Source organism: Leguminivora glycinivorella, chromosome 23, assembly GCF_023078275.1.
Source record: "Leguminivora glycinivorella isolate SPB_JAAS2020 chromosome 23, LegGlyc_1.1, whole genome shotgun sequence".
Taxonomy (NCBI): Eukaryota; Metazoa; Arthropoda; class Insecta; order Lepidoptera; family Tortricidae; genus Leguminivora; species Leguminivora glycinivorella.
In genome coordinates, this window is record NC_062993.1 from 2623719 (window position 1) to 2641531 (window position 17813).

The window sequence follows — 17813 nt, forward strand, 5'->3', positions numbered from 1 at the left end:
AGTGTTTTTTAAACTATTAATTTATTTGTTGTGAGTTTAATTGCTTGTGTGTACTAGTTTCGTTTCAGTTAATTTTAGAATAGATTAAATACCTGTTATTAGGATAGCATCATTACAATCATCATTAGTGGATCACATCCAGTATGTGTACGTTGATTACGTAAAGATAAAAAACATGGTTGCACTGTGTTTATATTCTAGATAGATATCAGTAATCAGTAATCAGTATGTTTATTGCTTTCGTAGGTTATACAGGTGGTACATTATATTTGGTCTGCTACGAAACCCTGTAGGGCACTGCAATTTTAACTTATATCTAACTTATGCTATGACTTAAGATGTTAATAAATTTCTATGACTAATATACAAGACATTCATATATACACAAAATTTTAAAACCGTAACAAATATTATTAAAATTACAGTATCACAACTATATAAACACTTAAATTTACTATTATTACTACATCAACTATCAAAAAATTCTTTCAGGGTATAAAAAGAGTTATCTATTAAATATTTTTTAATTTTTTTATTAAATAGTGTATTGGCCTCTTCGTCTCTTATAGACTTTGGGAGTTTGTTGTACACCTTTATACACATTAAGTGTGGACTAGAGGCATGCATTTTTAACTTAGATGGCGGTAATGGAATTTTATCTCTAGGACGTAAGTTAATATTTGAAGGATTTTTTGCTGCTGGGAAAAACTGGTTATACTTTCTTAAAAATTTACATAGTTCAAATATGTACAAGGATGTTAGTGTCATGATGTTGAGCTTAGGGAAATGTGGTCTGCAGCTATCCATTTGGTCTATATTTACTAATATCCGTATACATTTTTTTTGCAACAAAAATAGATCGTCGACATTTGTACTGTTGCCCCATATAATAATACCGTACCGCAGCCTAGAGTGGGCAAATGCGTGGTAGGCGCATAAAGCTGTTTTGAGATCAGTATGTTTTTTTATTTCCATTAAGGCATAAGTAAAGCTTGATAGTTTTGAAGCTATTTTTTGTATATGTAATTTCCAGTTCATATTTGTATCAATTTCAAGTCCGAGAAGGTTTGATGACTCTATACATTCTAATACCTGGTCATTGTAAGTAAACTCAATATGTAAATTACTTTTTTGGTGTGGCTTGTATTGCATAATTTTTGTTTTATCTAGATTCAATTCAAGGTTGTGAAGATGGAGCCAGTTGTCAACTTTGGATAGAGTATTGTGTATCGTAGAGTTTAAGTTATTATTATTAGCAGAATAAGGGAAAACTATAGAGATATCATCAGCGAAAAGAACACACGAATGATCTAATATTTTGGGGAGATGGTTTATGTAAATTAAAAATAGGAGACATCCAAGGTTACTTCCCTGTGGTATCGAGCCCGACAGGATTTTCTTTTCTGATTGTACATTTTCTATTAATCTAGTTTGTGAATTATGATACTCTACTTGGACTAACTGTGTTCTGTTGGATAAGTAAGACTGGAACCAATTATATGATATTTACAATGAAGCTTGAACATAAAATACATTCCAGAAATATTTAATCTTATTCGATTTTGTGATCTTCATGGTTCATCTTCATCTAACTGGGAAAAATCTTACAGCCCTTTTCAAGTAGGTATGAGACTCAAAAGAAGGTATAGCCTTGTAATATGACCCTCGCAAAACCAGCGGTCTTTGTAATCCAAAGTATCCGAACAAACTCCTCGTCAAAAAGTTAAAGTAACGAAAATTTTAAACTTCTCTGATAAAGACTGGATACCTAAACATTCCCAGTAAAGTGGATGAGATAAGTTAACTGGAACTGATCTGTTTCAGGGATAAGTCCTTTTTAACCACCACCATTTTTTTAGGCCGACTTAATGTATACTAAAGGTGCAGTGAGCTGTGAAATTGCATAAAGCCACTTAATCCTTATTGCTAGTTATTTCAGATTATCTCCTTAACCCTTGGAGTGTCGGCCGGTCGACTCCCGGGCGATTACGTCAATCAAATTTAATTTAAATTAGAATAAAATCCAAATTCCAATGGCTCAAAAATCAGTCCGGCACCCGAGGAGTTGGGTTCATCAAAGGGTTGTAAAAACACTACTGTATCATAAACATTGTAAAGCAAATGGATGACTGTAGACTCCCTAAATCCGTTTTCTATTCGGAACTCAAGGATGGAAAACGCAGCCACGGGGGACAGTTTCTGCGATTTAAAGACGTACTGAAGCGCCACCTTAAAGCCTGCAATGTCTCACCTGAGCGTTGGGAGGAGCTGGCGGTCAGGCGACCAGAATGGCGCAAGAAGGTAAGAGAAGGTGTAGCTACTTTTGAAGAAGCTCGACTAGAACACCTAGACCAAAAGCGCCTTCAACGGAAGTCTCGACCCAAGCCGTCCTACGCATACACCTACAACGAACAGGGCCAGCTTTACTGCGCACAGTGCGACCGGATATTTAAGACCAAGTTCGGATTCGCGAGCCATATACGTGCTCATCAGAGGAAAATGTAAAGGTCGCCGTTGTCGGATACGACATGGAGGACTATATATATAAAGCAAATTTTAGTTGTATAGGAGTATCACTCTCAGAGTAAAAACAGTATGAGATAAGATACGGCTGGTTTATATCACTAGCAAGGCTATCAGGTGAAATGGCTGAAAATTTGTTAATCTCTTTAGTTTAATCAATGTTGTCAATTTTTTGTTACACTGCCCTCGTCATTAGACATAACGCCATAGTGCCTGTTTTTGATCAGATACATTTTAAAACCAAGATGCCCTCACAATTCATTCCTCATTATGTAGGTAATTATTAATTTATAGTTTGACATGCATGCTCTCAAATTTGTATGCCGTAAGGTGCCACATAGTGAAACTGAACTGAAATGTAATGTAACAACTTATGTACACCTATGTTGGACAAATAAATGATTCTGTATTCTGTATTCAATCCATGAGAATGAACTTGCGAAGACTCACAATCCATGAGAATGAACTTGCTAGAGACCTACTAAATGAAAACAGTAACAACACAAGACTCAAAAGGTGGAAGATCTTGGAACTAGACTAGAGAGAATAACGCCCCTCTCTCTCCACATAAAAGGAATGGTGGTTAATGGACCACCACCGGGAAAATGTTATTAATAGTACCATATAATCTGATTATGGCTAAGAAAGCCAATGGCAGATGAAACTTAAAAAAAAAAAAGATCCCCGTTTTTAATCAGAGATATTTTGAAACCTTATGTGGCCATTTCCTCAGACAGGCTTTTAAAATTAGGAATAAACCAGGGAATTGCAGCGGCATAGCATCATAGAAAGCCTGGATAAGAAGATAAACATTTGAAAAATGAGGAAAAATATCTTATGTGGATGAAATCTGCTGCACAGCAGAAACTATGGCAGCAAACAGTTAAAAACTAGTGTGTCTAATGGGGTTTGTGTCAAACATCAAAGACACCTAAATGTTGAGTTTGTGTAGAGCAAATAGAAGTTGTTTTTTAAAACCTTGCACCTTTATCTATCTAATTAGCTAACCACAAAATCCAATGCAATAAAATGAATTAATTGTTTTATTAATTAATTTTCCTGTTGACATCAACAAAAATGGCTTATTAACCTGTTAATTATCTTCTACTGACTCTAGTTATTTTCTTTGGTGATACCAACTTATACAAGTCAATAACATTAACTCATGCAGTGAGTTTGGAAAGTGATCAGTCAGTTAGACATTAACATTTGTAATGAAGTAATGATGATAATTAGTTCACAATTTACAATTCACCAATTATTGATCATAAATCAGCCTATTTGCCACCTTTTCTAGTTTTATCACATTGACTACCAAACGAACAATGGTGCTCTATGTCAAAAACTGCCATTTGAGCAGTTCATGAGCGCCCACCAGACAGGTTGATGGTTACGAAAGTGTTAACTTCTCAATTATTTTAGATTTACTGGGATTTTAACCTTCTTATAAAATAGACATTCCTCCTATTGGAGTTTGCCTCACGAGGGGCTAACTAACTCACAATGTGTTACTTCAGTCAAATTTAAACTATAGTACTTGTACTTTTTGAAAAACTACTCATGAAAAAGTTATGATATCAAGATTGTGGTAGAATGAAATGTTTTTTTTTTATGTTGTTAGAACTCTAATAATACATGAAAACATTAATATTTTAAAATAATAAAATACCTATTATTACTATTACAATGGGAAGCACAATGTCTTAAATTTCAGGAAAGTCATAACAATTGGTATCCTATAAGAATGAAGATGTAATATTTTATAATATGTAAGTTGTGTGTATTAAATATTTAGTAAGCTGAGACAAAATTATACTTTAAGAGTCTTTAAAACATAATTAGACAATGATCCAAGTAATAGTAGTCGTTAAGATAGCCTCTCCCACCCAGTTAAGTAACTGGACACACTTAGGCATTTCGTAAGATGAAACTCGCTTTTTCAGCGGTTTACATCGCTAAATGACATGACAGCTCAATGGTAACTTGCAAACCGGTCGCCAATCAACAATTATAGCCCATTTCCACGTTCTAGACCGATTTTATTCCACTAAATTGGCCTTCGCAAGCAATTTTTGGTAAAACCAGTTACTTATAGGAAGGCCACTTGAAATTGCCGTTTAAGACGAATTCGGAAATAACGCACATGGAAACTTAAGTGTATTAGAATCCTAATAAGCAAATGAGTTCATTATACTATTGTATTTGTCACACAGATGGATACAATTTGCATAAAAGCGAAATAAACCGTAACACAGCTTACACTTTATCCGCCAGCTCCCGCACTTTCCACATGCTTATAAAACGATCCATTTTGTTTATTTAACTGTTCAATAACTTTTTCAAACAAAAATCACTGCAACTATAATGTAAAACAACATAAAATTAACGAAAAATCCAAGCTGATGATTTGGCTGACATTCTCGCAAAATGGCGAGGGGTTTAGTGTTGCCATTGGAAAATTAAAATTTCTACTAATAGATTACACCGATTGTTCGACAATTAATGGACTGTATGGGGGCGAAAAGGGGAAAACGATAGAGTGGAATTTAGGGCCGAGTCAGCAAGGAAGTTGGTATGGAGTGAAGATGATAAATGTGATGTTAGACGACTAAGTGTGAAATAAGTGTAAGCGAAGTTTACCTTACAGTCCGGGAATGTGAGGACTGAGTCGTTGGTCGCGCTGTAGGCCCGCTGGCGGTGATTTCAGCTCCTTGTCGCAAGCTAGAGGAAGCGTAAAACCGTTACCTTCGAGCTTTCAACTTAGACCTTCGACGTTCTCTCCACGGATGATCCTGGCGCTCTCCGATACACAACACTTATTGAAATGATATTAAACTACGGGTGATGGTGCTTTTAATGAATCACTGCGAGAAATAGCGAGACTGGCTAAGGTGATGGTGACTGTTCGCGAATCTATTGCGTACTGGCTCTGTCAATTGCATGACAGAGCAACCGTTTTTTTTTTAATATTCGAATTTCAACTGTGACAAAGTGTTGCCACAGTTAACATGAAAAAATATCCGAAAAATGATGGGCAAAACTGAACATTCCGCCCACCAAAATACACTAGTATTTTGACGTAGTGCGAAAAAAAAAAATAAAAAAAAAATGGCGAAAACGATACGGATACGAAAACATTAAAATTAAACAAGAAAATAGACGACACAATTGAACCGCTTTAGAGCAGCAGCTACACCGGCAATGGGCACAGCTTGACCACAGGCCGTTTGTACAACCCTGTGGCAGTGCGCACGGAAACCACACGACAGATTCCATCGGATCCGGGGTGTGTCTCGACGATGCGACCCAGGGGCCATTTCATTGGGCTCGTCTGCTCGTTTATGACGAGCACGAGTGCTCCGACCTGGATGTTAGACTCTTTGTCGTGCCACTTCATCCTCTGTTGGAGAGTATGCATGTACTCCTTAGACCATTTGCTCCAGAAGTCTTGGTGCATTTTCTGCAGCAGCTTCCAGCGTTGGAGAGGGCCAACCCGGACGTCTGCCAGATCCTCCTCAGGCACGACCGACAGGGGTTCTGTGGTCAAGAAATGACCCGGAGTCAAGGCTGAAAAGTCATTAGGGTCGGAGCTGAGAGGAGTGAGTGGCCTTGAGTTCAGCAAAGCCTCGACCTGAGTTAAGACCGTCGAAAACTCCTCGTACGTCAGCCTTTGGTTCCCTATGACGCGCGAGAGGTGTGTCTTTACCGCCTTGATCCCGGCTTCAGCGAGTCCCGAGAAATGTGGGCTCCCTGGCGGGTTAAATTCGAAATGAATTGCTTCGCGTGCGGCAGCATCCTCCACGAGACGTTGTCGGTACAAAGTTTTTGCCTTGGTCAGAGACTAACCGACTGCACCGACCTCGACGGGCGACGAAACGCCGGAGCGCAGCCAGAAAGGCGTCTGAGGACAACTCCGTAGCCAGCTCAGTATGTATCGCCTTTGTCGCGGTGCAAACGAAGACGCAGATGTAGCCCTTGTACGTCTTGTTCCCGCGACCACGACCAAGGGCGATATCGAAAGGTCCACCAAAGTCGACCGCTGAGCTCGAAAAAGCCTTCAGTTGAGTGATGCGATAAGCTGGTAGGTCTCCCATGAATGGCGCAGGAGCGCCCAGCGGGCGAACCCGGAAGCATTTCATGCACTTTGAGACCACGGCGTAGATAGCCCGCTTAGGACTCATGATCCAGAAATGCTGCGCCAGCAAATTATGGAGCGTTTGGATGCCCGGATGCATAAAACGCCTGTGGTATTCGTCAATCAAGAGATAGGTCAGACGGTTGTCGCGAGGTAGCAAAAGGGGATGTTTAACATCGAATTCGAGAGAGGCTCGCGACAAGCGTCCGCCCACCCTCAAGAGACCCGCGTCATCTAGGAATGGGCACAGTTTTTTAAATGCCTTCGGGAGAGAGTTCGAAAGACTACTTGTCACCTTCTCGATCTCCGAAGCGAAGTGGTGCTTTTGCACATGGCACACGAGGAACATGAGGGTCTGTTTAAGTTCTAGCGGTGTCAGGGGACCGCTCAACAAGTTGTTGGGCATCTTCTGATTCCTCGCGTTATATGCGAACCTGCGACAGTATGCAAGGACACGTTGCAGTGTCCTTAGCGACGAGAATTTATTCATCAGGTTGTCTGTCCATGATTCTTTCACTGAAACAGTGAGCACAGTGACCTTGCGCTCTTCGTGTAGAACGTCCAGATCCACTGCCACCGTGGACTTAGGCCAGTCAACCTTATCCAAACCTAGCCAAGATGGGCCCTGCCACCAGTTATTGTGGTGAACCAGGTCATCTGGCAAGAGTCCTCGCGATCCACAATCTGCAGGATTGTCACCAGTCCTCACGTGCCGCCAACAGTCTGGAGGGATGATATCCTGAATGTGACTCACGCGGTTAGCCACGAAAGTTTGCCATCTGGACGGGCAAGACTTTATCCACGTCAAAGCAACGCTGGAATCAGACCACGCACAAATTTCACAAATCTTGTGGAGGGGCGTCAGAGCCTCTGCAACAGATGCTATCAAGTCAGCAAGTAGAACCGCAGCCAGCAACTCTAGACGGGGTATCGACAGCTTACGAAGAGGTGCCACTCTTGATTTGCTGCAGACCAGATGAACATATCGCGTTCCATCCTCACCTGACGTCCGTAAATAGACCACCGCGCAATACCCTCGCTCTGAGGCGTCGCAGAAACCGTGGACTTCGAGCGAGACGAAATCCTTGACCATACGGCGCGGGACAGACACCGATTTCAACGAAGGAAGCTGCGCTTTGAATTCTTGCCATTCGGATGCAAGGTTCTCTGGCGCATCATCATCCCATGAAACACCTGAGACCCAGAGCAACTGCATGAGGTACTTCGCGAAGAACGACACAGGTGAGAGGAGGCCCAGAGGGTCGAAAATTCGAGCGATCTCTGAGAGGATAGTGCGTTTAGTGCACCGTCGATCCTCGACAGACACTTTGAAGGTGAAGTCATCCGTCTGGGGTAACCACGAGAGGCCGAGAATTTTTAGTGAGATGTCCCCAATGGAGTTGAACTCCCGAAAGTCCTCGGAATATAGGTCTGAGGAAGGGACACCCTCGAAGAACTCCTGGTGGTTGGACGTCCATTTCCGTAGATGGAAGCCACCAGAAGCTAAGATGGTAGACAACTCCGATCGAAGCTTCCGTGCTTCTTCGACAGACTGAGCTCCAGACACCACGTCGTCGACATAGATGTCTCGGTCTAGCACTGCTGAGCCAGAAGGGTATTCTTCTCCTGATTCTTTCGCCAGTTGAGCTATTGTCCGAAGAGCTTGGTAGGGAGCTGAGGACACGCCGTAAGTAACGGTCAACAGCCGATAGTCCCGGATAGGCTCATTGACAGACGGACGCCACAGGATGCGCTGATATTCAGCATCTTCCGGGGATACTAAGATCTGCCTATACATTTGTTTGACATCTGCTGTGAACACAACACTATGCCACCGAAAACGAAGGAGCAAGTGGAAGATGTTGTTTTGCAGCTTCTGCCCTGGCAGTAGCGCGTCATTTAGTGAGACACCCCGGCTGTCCTTGGCACTAGCGTCGAAGACTACCCGAAGAGGAGTGCTGGTCGACGAGGGCCTCAACACTCCATGGTGGGGTATGTAAAAGAACCCCCCCAAATCCACCTTTGGAGGATCACATTCCTCAAAGTGGCGACAGCTTTTGTAGTCCTTCATGAAGGCTACATAGTTCTGGTAGAAGTCGGAGTTACTTAATAACTTCCGCTCCAACGACAAGAATCTCTTAAGAGCGATGGCTCGAGAGCCCGAGAAGATAGGTTTATTAGAAGTATCAGCAAAAGGTAAAGGAACGACAAATCTACCTTCTTCTGTGCGACGAAAATTAGCGAGAAAGTATTCCTCGCACAGCTGATCTTCCTTCGATAAAATGACGGTGTTCGGAGAGTTGACATCTTCCAACTCCCAGAACCTCTTAATGGAGTCGTCAAGCGATAACTTGCCCACTACCAGCTGACAACTGTTGTTACGGAACCGAGAACGACAAATGTCCGTAGTACAGTCGCCTGCGTCTCCCATCAGAATCCACCCGAAAACGGTGTTGACGGCAGTCGCCTGGCCCGGGGCCCCATGGATTAAACCTGGGCGCAACGAAGAAGCGAAAATATTGACATTCAACAATAGATCAACAGGTCCTGGAATGTGCCAGTAGGGGTCAGCTAATTCTAAGCCCCTAATATGTTGCCATGATGACAGGTCGACAAGTTCAGGCGGCATCTCAGGACAAATTTTAGGCAGCAAATAAGCCTGAAATGAGAGGCTAGTATCAGCCTTCCCAACGCTCGGTGTGATGGTACATGACAATGTACCACCAGGCTTCGACACAAGTTCACCGATACCAGTGATGGCATGGTTCCCATATTCTGCCCGGAGACCAAGTCTCTGTGCACATGCCTCACTTATGAAATTACAACCACTGGCACAGTCAAGCAAGGCCCTTACCTCAACTAAATTCCCTCTGGCATTCTCCACCAATACTCTCGCAGTCGAAAATAGAGATGAAGCGGCAACATTATTGGCTACCATCACCAGAGGGTTTGTTGAGCTCGATGGACGCTTCAAATCATCCACATCCGTTGCCGGGGTACAGGCACCTTACCACTATTAAAATGCAACAGCGTATGGTGAGAGAACCGACATTGCTCACACCGCTGCTTCGACTTGCACGACCTCATAGGATGTGACCCAGACAGACACAGAATACACAACTTATTCTCTTTTGCACATTTAAACCGAGAAGCGGGGTCATAACTCAAAAAGGTTGGACAGGATGTAAGACTGTGGGCCTGTCCACACACCTCACACTTAGGAGCCGAGACTACCAAGGCTACTTTTGGCTTATTAGATGGCTTGCTACTACTTGGCTGCGGAGCACTTGCGACAAACCCCGATGCCACTGCAGCGTCTAAGGCACGGTGTCGCTTTTCAATAAAATCCTGCAATTTACTAAACTCAGGAATGTCATCAGAGTTATGTTCTAATTCGAATTGCTCTTTAGTGTTCCTATCAAGCTTCGACCACAGTAGTTGTACGAGAAGGAAATTTTTGTCCGGTAAGTTGAAACCTTTCAAAATCGACAAATTCTCAGCAAAAACCCTATAAACCCACTGCAGGTCACTAGCGCGGGATGCCTTCACCGGCTCACACTGTACAAGCTTCTCATAGTATGTAGTAGCAATTAATCTAGTTTTGTTATATTGCTTGTACAGCGCTTCATATGCTACCTTATAGTTGTCATCGGTAACAGGATAATTCTTTATAAGGTCATAAGCTTCGTTTTGCACACTGGACAAAAGATAATGTAATTTTTCAACCGGAGCAATGTCAGTCCGCTTGTCCACCAAAGAATTAAACAACTGCATAAATGTTACCCAATTTTCAATTTTCCCATCAAATGCTTTAATTTGCAGTTTTGGTAACTTAGGCAAGACCGGCTGCGGCACGCCCGAGACTGACGAAGTCCCAGCACAAGGCTTCTTATTCTGTAACCTCGACCGTACTGCCCTTACTTTCGAATCGAACATCGCGGTATGTGAGCAGATCTCCCTGTGTTCGGACCGAGGAGCACTACTTAATAACTTTATTTGCGCTTCATGGAAGTTCTTCGCTATAGAACACAGCTCACTTTCGTCACATAGCGCAAGTTCGGAGTCCGACAACATTTGCAAATATTCAATTCTCATTACCTGATAGTCACGCGCAATCATCACCGTGTCAACCTCGGTTCCGACAGACTTATCGCCATTCGTCATTATTACGGCGTTAAATTACACTAAAAACGGCGATATTAATATAAAATTACAACAAAACTAATCTTCACAGAATAAATCACAACCACACAAAAGTCGGTTGATTGACACTGACAGAAGTGACAGGTGTCAGCTGACAGGTGACACTTGACAAAATTGTTGCCAATAAAATGAAAAGTGAGTGAATGATTTTTGTTAAAGCACCATTACCCGACCAACTTTCTTGCTTACCCACAAAATTTTAACAAGTCTACCCTAAATTTTAAAGTGCGAAAAATGACAATACAAATTTGAGAAAGCGAATATTTAAAACGAAAACGACAAATCATAGGCGCTTTATCAAAGTATGCGGCTCGAAGGCCAAAATGTTCGACAATTAATGGACTGTATGGGGGCGAAAAGGGGAAAACGATAGAGTGGAATTTAGGGCCGAGTCAGCAAGGAAGTTGGTATGGAGTGAAGATGATAAATGTGATGTTAGACGACTAAGTGTGAAATAAGTGTAAGCGAAGTTTACCTTACAGTCCGGGAATGTGAGGACTGAGTCGTTGGTCGCGCTGTAGGCCCGCTGGCGGTGATTTCAGCTCCTTGTCGCAAGCTAGAGGAAGCGTAAAACCGTTACCTTCGAGCTTTCAACTTAGACCTTCGACGTTCTCTCCACGGATGATCCTGGCGCTCTCCGATACACAACACTTATTGAAATGATATTAAACTACGGATGATGGTGCTTTTAATGAATCACTGCGAGAAATAGCGAGACTGGCTAAGGTGATGGTGACTGTTCGCGAATCTATTGCGTACTGGCTCTGTCAATTGCATGACAGAGCAACCGTTTTTTTTTTTAATATTCGAATTTCAACTGTGACAAAGTGTTGCCACAGTTAACATGAAAAAATATCCGAAAAATGATGGGCAAAACTGAACACCGATATTTTTTTTAATTAGTTCCTATCGCATACTCCAACAAACCCGGTTTGTCAAAAACAAAGGCGCGAAATTATTACTTTTATTAGGGAGGAAATTATTACTTTTTCCCCTCACTAGCTCGGAAACACTTGTTTTGTCCTTCAATACCAGCGGGTAAAAACGCATTTTATCCACTAGTGGATAAAGTAATTTGACCTTGAATATAGTAATTTGTTGTGCTTTAAAATTGATAAAATTGGTAAAAATATAGTGATGACGATGATTTACCACCTGTGGAACTACTGGAAGCAGTGATAAACGCGCTTTTTTGCTTTGTACTTTCCTCGCTATAGTGAGGGGAAAAGTTTTGTGTTACACTCGGGTGCAAATGTATTTTGCTTCTCGTGTATTAAAAAACTCGTTAGTTCAGGATTCTATTCTCGAACCTTCTATTCTCAACTATAGAATCCTTTCACTTGCTCGTTTTTCAATTCCACACTCGGCGTTAAAATACAACTTTGTACCCTTGTATAACAAATAACTATTATTAGGGAGCCACAGTTATGTGGCGTATTCTCTGTCACTGCCAAAGTCGTGAAACAATCATCTAGCAGATGGCGCTTAACGTCTGTTAGTCGGTAAGTGCGGAGCGGAAATTTGTATCAATCCTACAGGCCCTGCAGGACACTAAGTACTAACGGAGTTCCGAAAGTGAGTCGTATTTTTGTCAGAGAGAGTATGACAAGTATCATATAAGTCATATTTCACCTAGTAGCTATACTACCATTATACAACGTACTTATTTAAATATGAATAAAACAACATCATAATTATAATAATAATGTATTTAAAACTCTCTAATAAACAACGATTATCACTTAGATCCAAATACAGTGCGAATTTATAAAGCCACCACCTAAGTAGCCGTATTTAAAATTTAGCTCGTTTCTTCCCGAATAGGTAGTTTTTTTAAATAATCTTCCGTTTTACTTCTAATGGGTTATACCCATTAGAAGGTCATACATCATTTCTTCGCCAGTTGATCGCTTTGCGGCTGAGCACCATAATATTGCCATAGTTCTATTGCTTTATTAGCTACTACTTCTTCACACTGCTCAGGAATCTACAAAAAAACAATAATTAATTTTCGCTCTACAACTATCAGAATAAAACTACTATGATAATGCCTTTTTTAATTATAGCAACACTTTTGTTTATTTTTTAATATTTCATTGAGCTGTGACAGTAAAGCCATACAGCCAAGCGGTTTAAAAAAAGGTTTAACATATTTACCTCGGAAACACAATTTAATACTCCTTCCGAATTCTTCGCTTTCAATATATTTCGTCGTAGCGTAATAACTAACATCACAGCAACAAATGACAGTATTTTAGGTGCACCACTGCATACTTTGTCCCAAATCCTGAAACAAGTAAAATAGAGTATTTCGAAAAAGTAAGAGTGAATTAAACACAATTTAAAATATAATATTTCTTACTTTGCTAGAGAAGTGTCGTCTAATACGCCAGCGAAGCAACAGTTGAACCATTTTGTTAGAGGTAGTGCATCCAGTGCATAGATATCAGCTAAGTGGCTGAAAAAGAAAAAAACTACATTTGTAGTAAAATGATTATGTAGCTGCAAAGAGGATCAAGTATTATAGAGAGTTACTGTCAAAGTAAAATATGTAATCACAGTGCATAGACTGCCATCTCTCGGCACAAGCTTAAAGCTTTTAAACCTCAGTTTTGACAATTTGTCCCATATTGTCAAATGTTAATATTAGCGCCATCTAGCCGAGTGTTCCCCAAAGGTGTAACGCTATCTAGCCCACCATACCTTCTTCTCTATGGTTTGAGGTACGTTTTTTTCTTAGACTCTATAAATCTGTCTATCTGGAGTTACCTACATATCGTCACTACTTTTAAAAAATCTCGTATCTCACGTTGCTTCTCAAAGTTAAAACGCAGTAAGTCTATATGCATTCCATACATACTTACTACAATTTTCTTTTCATTGACAGACGAAGATACAAGTTTTTTTTTAAAGTAGTGACGATATGTCTTTGGTAGCTGGTACACATAATCTCTGTTGGATCTACAAACACAGCTGTACATAGACAAAGTGGACAAATTACAAAAACACTTACTTAAACAACTCCTGATCCTCCTTTTCCAGCATACTTTGGAACGCTTCCTTCAATTTGACGAGGTCCTTTTGCATGTGCCTGACAACGTCCGCGAGCCCTTTGCTTAGCCAGTATACATCGACCTCGTCGGAGTATAGTGAGGAGAGCGTCTCGGCGATTGGGACGAATGTGTCTGAGGACTGAAAAAAAAAATTGGCTCAAAGGACTTGGATACAGGCCATAATGATAAAAAAAAAAATAAGAAAAAAAATCGTTAGGCGAGTCTACAAGAGATATGGGGCGACTTCCGAATTCCGATACAAAGACGGGCATTTTCGCGAGAACTATCACCATAAATATTTTTTCTAAGGTAGGTAAATTTTATGTTTTTCCTACTCACGAGCCCTTTCGATCTAGGACAAAAAACTGGAGACCAAAAAATGGTCCCAAAATTTTCTATTTGCACACTTTCCACTTTGTAACTGCTGTTACAAAGTGTTTGAAAAATGGTAACGAAGTGGAAAAATTAAATTTGCGACGCTTTTTTTACCTATTAGGATCGAAAGGGCTCGTGATTCTGAGTAGGAAAAACATTAAGTTTACTTTTTTGGAAAAAAAAAAAGGTTTTGAATGGTTTTTCGTGAAAATGCCCAGATATGGAAATAAAATACATGCTGCACCTCCCCAAGTAATTGGGATAAGGGCAAGCAAATGATGATGACGACTATGATGACGCAACATAAGGGCAATGTCTTCGTGTGGAAATTGGCCAATGTAGACATGACGAGTGACCTTCCTCATCCATTTTACAAAAATCCAGGGAAAACTTATGCCCCTACACAACAGTTTTAAATTTTTACAGGTATGCAAGTAAGAACATTTACTAATATCAGCAATAAAAATCTTGTATGGCTTATGCTATTTTTTAAATCTTAAAATATTTTTAACTAGCTTTGCCCAAGGCTTCGCTCGCGTTAGAAAGAGATAAAAGTAGCCTATGTCATTTTCCCCCTTTTACCCCTTCAACTATCTTCACTTAAAAAATCATGTTAATTCGTCGCTCCGTTTTGCCGTGAAAGATAGACAAACAAACAGACACATTTTTTTTTATACCACGTGGGTGGCAAACAGGTATACGGCCCGCCTGATGGAAAGCGGTCACCGCAACCTATGGACGCCTGCAACTCAAGGCGTGCGCGTTGCCGACCCATTAGAAACTTGTACACTCATTTTTTGAAGAACCCCATACTGTAGTTCATCGGGAATACCTCGACAGGGAGTTCATTCCACAGCCAGAGCGTTCGTGGGAGGAAATTCCTCTGAAACCACACGGTGCGCGAGCATTTAGGTGGTAAGGTGTGTGGATAAGTGCCCTGTTGATTTATAATATTATTATTATGTTTGTTCTTTACATATCTCGGGACCATGGGGTCCCGGACCTTTGTAAGGCATACGTGGGGCCGAAGCCAACAGCGCAGAGGCCCTTTAGAACAGTTTAATCTAAATGTAATGTGACACAAACCAGCGATTATCCCTGTCCGCACTATAGTAATGCACCCAAGGACAAGCCCGGTTAGTGTAGAACTATTGTAAGATAAAGGTACAAAAAGAAACCGGGCTATTATGTTGAGTTGCTAGTGGATTCGTAACCGGTGCTATTGGAAAAACTATGGCACCTGCCTTACTCATATGTTACAAAACATGACAAAATAGGCAGGCGGTGACTCGCCAACTCACTATATGGGTCCCCGAAAACGGCCGCTCGCACGGAGCGACAAGGGCACAACATAGCGTGAGCGACTCAGGGTGTGGAGAGGTGTGCGCCGCTTTCTACCCAGTCTGTACGAAACAGCCACTGTGCCAACTCGCGTCTTATGCATATTTCACTTCCACCCTGCAAGCATATAGCTCTGGCACCCCATTCTGGACGGCCGGTTAAGGCAAGCCAGAGGTGAGAGTCCTGCGACCCCTGCTCAGTGTTCACTCCGGCCGGCCAATGAAGGCAAGCTGGAGGGAGGGATCTGATCGACTCTCGGGGGCATGGGACCCAAGGGACGCCACTTCCCATTCAGCTCGCCACAAGCTGCCCTGGGGGTTTATTATTATTATTATTTAATAAGCAGGCAGGCAGTTAAAGAACTGATATAGCCTGTATCCAGTGATCATTGTGACAGTAATCATAGCCGAGTTGTAGATGTGATGTGCTTGTCTAGTGTATTAGTATGGATTTTCAGATTTTTTTACATACAATATCTTATTTGTAATTTATTTCGATACAGATGTACTGATTTTATGAATAAACCAATTTGTAAATGAAAGAACCTCCAATTTACTTACACAACAATTTGTCTCCGGGAACAGCAGCGGCCTTGTCTCCTCATTCTCCAAGAGCCACATCTGCAGCAAGATCTGACTCCGAGGCCCCGACATATCCGCTAACTCCAGCATCTCCACAGCGTACAGGAGGTCTTGGTACTGCTCCGTTCGTTGCTGAGTTACGAATGTGTGAGAATCAGGGTACACTGGGAGGATGTCTGGAATTATGTAAATAAGAAATAACTTATTGACAATTCTTCGTTTTCTTCATTGTTTGTTCCTTATGGCAGAGGGACATGACGACTTTGGTCACATCACCAGTGCTCTCCATGATACTCAGAATACTCAATCTGTGCACTGGCATGCAATTACTTATTAATTTATTTTATTTATTATAAATGGGCTTACTCTTGGCCACAGACTAGCCAAACGCAAAGACGTGGCCTACGATGGAGTGAGCTCGCCGTAAAAGAGGTAGGCAGAGCACATGACACTGGTAAATTTACTTAAGTTTTACTTTTAAGTGCATTTTAGCTCAGTCTGAGAACTGTACAGCTTTTACTTATCCTCTCCAGAACCTATAGCAACTGTTGATATAACAAAGGTCATAACTAACTTTTCTTCAGTCCTAGTTTCTATAATTAACTTGCAAAATTAACAACTTCTCTTTTTGATTCCTAATATTTGAGGTACATTATATATTTTAAATTTTCGATTTCATTCGTTATTTCTCTTTAAGCTGATTATAAAGATGCCGTTAAAAATAGGGATTCGTTCCAAAAATAAAATAAATAAATAAACAACGAGTTCTCAAACAAAGAAGTCCAGTAGCAATACGCCCAGTTACCAACGCCCTATTTAAGAACGTAAATAGAGATATTATTCATTATTATATGAAAAGAATGTTTACTCACCAAGTAGAACCTTCCATACTAAATTCCTATAAGCAGCTGGCACAGTAAACCGAAGGCAGAATTGTTTCAGCTTCAACTTATCCCACGGCTTTTCTTTCATAAGTATCTCTAAGGATTTCTTCTCCTCTACGCCCCGGCAACCGACCTTTTCATAGTATGATGAACGGAAATTCCGCTCATCAGACATTTTCAATCTAGAAACCGCGTCTTCAGGCATATTTTAACGAAATTTCATAGTGAAATCGGCATTGAACAAGGGATCGAAACCCATAAATTAATCTGTCATTGAACATCTGACATTGACAGCTGTTGAGGTTATTTCTACGCTACGTGTTCTTTATAAATCGATTAGCAACTTTTTATTTTGAGCAAATATTGAGCTTGGAAAAATTAAATCATAATTTAAAGAATCTTAATTTTATGACTTTATTATTATAACTATTTGTTAATTTATTTATGTTTTTTTCATTTATTCATTTAATACTATTCTATTCCTACTCTACATTGCGCGTTTCGTTTCACAGAGTTATACAATAACACTTCTTGCAATCAACCTCAATGACTCCCTTAGCAACCTGTTCTATCCAGAGATTTTTAAATTTCGACCAAACAAAAGATTCAAATAGGTAACCATGGAAATACATAAGCAGAAGATGTTTGTCTACGTCTAATGTATTAGTGTCAAGGTGAACTAGTAAATAATTACGAATAATTCAAAAAACAGGTAAGT

At 40.8% G+C, this 17813-nt stretch overlaps 3 protein-coding genes across 4 annotated transcripts in view; all 3 read right to left on the reverse strand.

Annotated features, from left to right (window-relative positions):
• Nucleotides 1-4946, reverse strand: part of LOC125238435 (clathrin interactor 1) — a 59609-nt gene extending 54663 nt beyond the window's left edge. For both annotated transcript variants that reach the window (XM_048145780.1, XM_048145779.1), the window contains exon 1: nt 4784-4946. In XM_048145780.1, the coding sequence (XP_048001737.1) occupies nt 4784-4833 (50 nt within the window). In that variant the 5' untranslated portion in view covers nt 4834-4946. The remainder of the gene's footprint in view (nt 1-4783) is intronic.
• A 767-nt stretch (nt 4947-5713) lies between these two features.
• Nucleotides 5714-10822, reverse strand: LOC125238173. Its single transcript, XM_048145448.1, has 3 exons — nt 10757-10822; nt 6383-9452; nt 5714-6273 (listed from the first exon to the last, which is right to left on the reverse strand). The coding sequence occupies exons 1-3, from the start codon at nt 10820-10822 to the stop codon at nt 5714-5716; spliced, it is 3696 nt and encodes a 1231-aa protein (XP_048001405.1).
• Nucleotides 10823-12552: 1730 nt separating this feature from the next.
• LOC125238436 (TBC1 domain family member 7) lies at nt 12553-17377 on the reverse strand. Its single transcript, XM_048145781.1, has 6 exons — nt 17084-17377; nt 16191-16387; nt 13875-14053; nt 13224-13319; nt 13019-13148; nt 12553-12848 (listed from the first exon to the last, which is right to left on the reverse strand). The coding sequence occupies exons 1-6, from the start codon at nt 17298-17300 to the stop codon at nt 12750-12752; spliced, it is 918 nt and encodes a 305-aa protein (XP_048001738.1). The 5' UTR covers nt 17301-17377; the 3' UTR covers nt 12553-12749.
• Between the last annotated feature and the right edge of the window lie 436 nt (nt 17378-17813).

Excerpts from the sequence above, each read along its gene's own strand:
- LOC125238173 (XM_048145448.1), bottom strand. The coding sequence starts at position 10,822 with ATGACGAATGGCGATAAGTCTGTCGGAACCGAGGTTGACACGGTGATG. Across the intron at positions 9,453-10,756 it reads TGATTGCGCGTGACTATCAG|AGACTTGGTCTCCGGGCAGA; the intron begins GTAATGAGAATT and ends GCATGTGCACAG. Across the intron at positions 6,274-6,382 it reads GCGTTTCGTCGCCCGTCGAG|GGAGCCCACATTTCTCGGGA; the intron begins GTCGGTGCAGTC and ends TTAACCCGCCAG.
- LOC125238436 (XM_048145781.1), bottom strand. The coding sequence starts at position 17,300 with ATGCCTGAAGACGCGGTTTCTAGATTGAAAATGTCTGATGAGCGGAAT. Across the intron at positions 13,320-13,874 it reads GAGGATCAGGAGTTGTTTAA|CCACTTAGCTGATATCTATG; the intron begins GTAAGTGTTTTT and ends TTTCTTTTTCAG. Across the intron at positions 13,149-13,223 it reads GACGACACTTCTCTAGCAAA|GATTTGGGACAAAGTATGCA; the intron begins GTAAGAAATATT and ends TACTTGTTTCAG.